Below are 823 nucleotides of genomic sequence, written 5' to 3' on the forward strand. Positions count from 1 at the left end.
AAATTTCTTCACGAATCTGACCAGGACTGGGACTAGATCTGCAGAGCAAGAGGACTCTGACCTCAGGGAGGCGAGAGCAAGTCTGACCCTGTGCGTGCAGAAGGGTCTCACATCAGGCAGACGCACTGTGCAAGTATTTAGGGAAGAACAAAGGTCTCGGTAATCACTCGCTGCAATTAAGTCTCGCTTCCTCTGCTCTTTTAACCAGCAAGGGAAAACCCCTATGGATCTTGTTCTTCAGTGGCAGAACGGCACCAAAGAGATATTCAACAGCCTGAAAGACAATTCCTATAAGAGCGTCCATCTAGCCAAGTTCTGAAGAGAGAAACCAGACCACTCTCTCTCTGCCGCTTTTAAATGCTTCAAATGAACCTGCAGGAAAATAGCCTTGAACATAGTATTTTTTATTGAAATTATTTTTGGTACTGGATTTTTTGAGGTACCTTCACTGAAAATTGCAAAACAAACATGCAGAGAAATTATTTCCAAAGGCAGGTTGAGTGTTCAAATTCCACTGGTTCTAAAATGGCTTTATTTATTACTATTTATTATTTATTTATTTTAAAAGTAATTTTAAATTATTCTCAATATTATTGTAGCTTTTTTTAATAGAGCTTTACATCCTAATGCAATCTTTGCCAGCAATATAAATCCTTTTGTCTTAGATGGCAGTATTTCCAACTCCATTAGCAACTTCCCTCAAGCCTTCCAATAGCTCTAAATAGGGAATACTTGCAACTGTTGCCCTGCCTCTGCCAAATTCTATTAAAATATGTTAAATGACTGGTGTTATGTGGAAAAGCAATGGAAGAAGATGTACTGA

The 823-nt window shown here is 38.8% G+C and overlaps 1 protein-coding gene across 1 annotated transcript in view; it reads left to right on the forward strand.

The window, feature by feature from the left end:
• Positions 1 to 319, forward strand: part of ANKRD1 (ankyrin repeat domain 1 (cardiac muscle)) — a gene marked incomplete at its 5' end in the record, with an annotated part of 1,976 nt that extends 1,657 nt beyond the window's left edge. The window contains one exon of the mRNA XM_010286241.1: positions 209 to 319. Coding sequence (XP_010284543.1) covers positions 209 to 319 — 111 coding nt within the window. The remainder of the gene's footprint in view (positions 1 to 208) is intronic.
• Between the last annotated feature and the right edge of the window lie 504 nt (positions 320 to 823).

Source organism: Phaethon lepturus, unplaced genomic scaffold (genome assembly GCF_000687285.1).
Source record: "Phaethon lepturus isolate BGI_N335 unplaced genomic scaffold, ASM68728v1 scaffold56070, whole genome shotgun sequence".
Lineage (NCBI taxonomy): Eukaryota > Metazoa > Chordata > Aves > Phaethontiformes > Phaethontidae > Phaethon > Phaethon lepturus.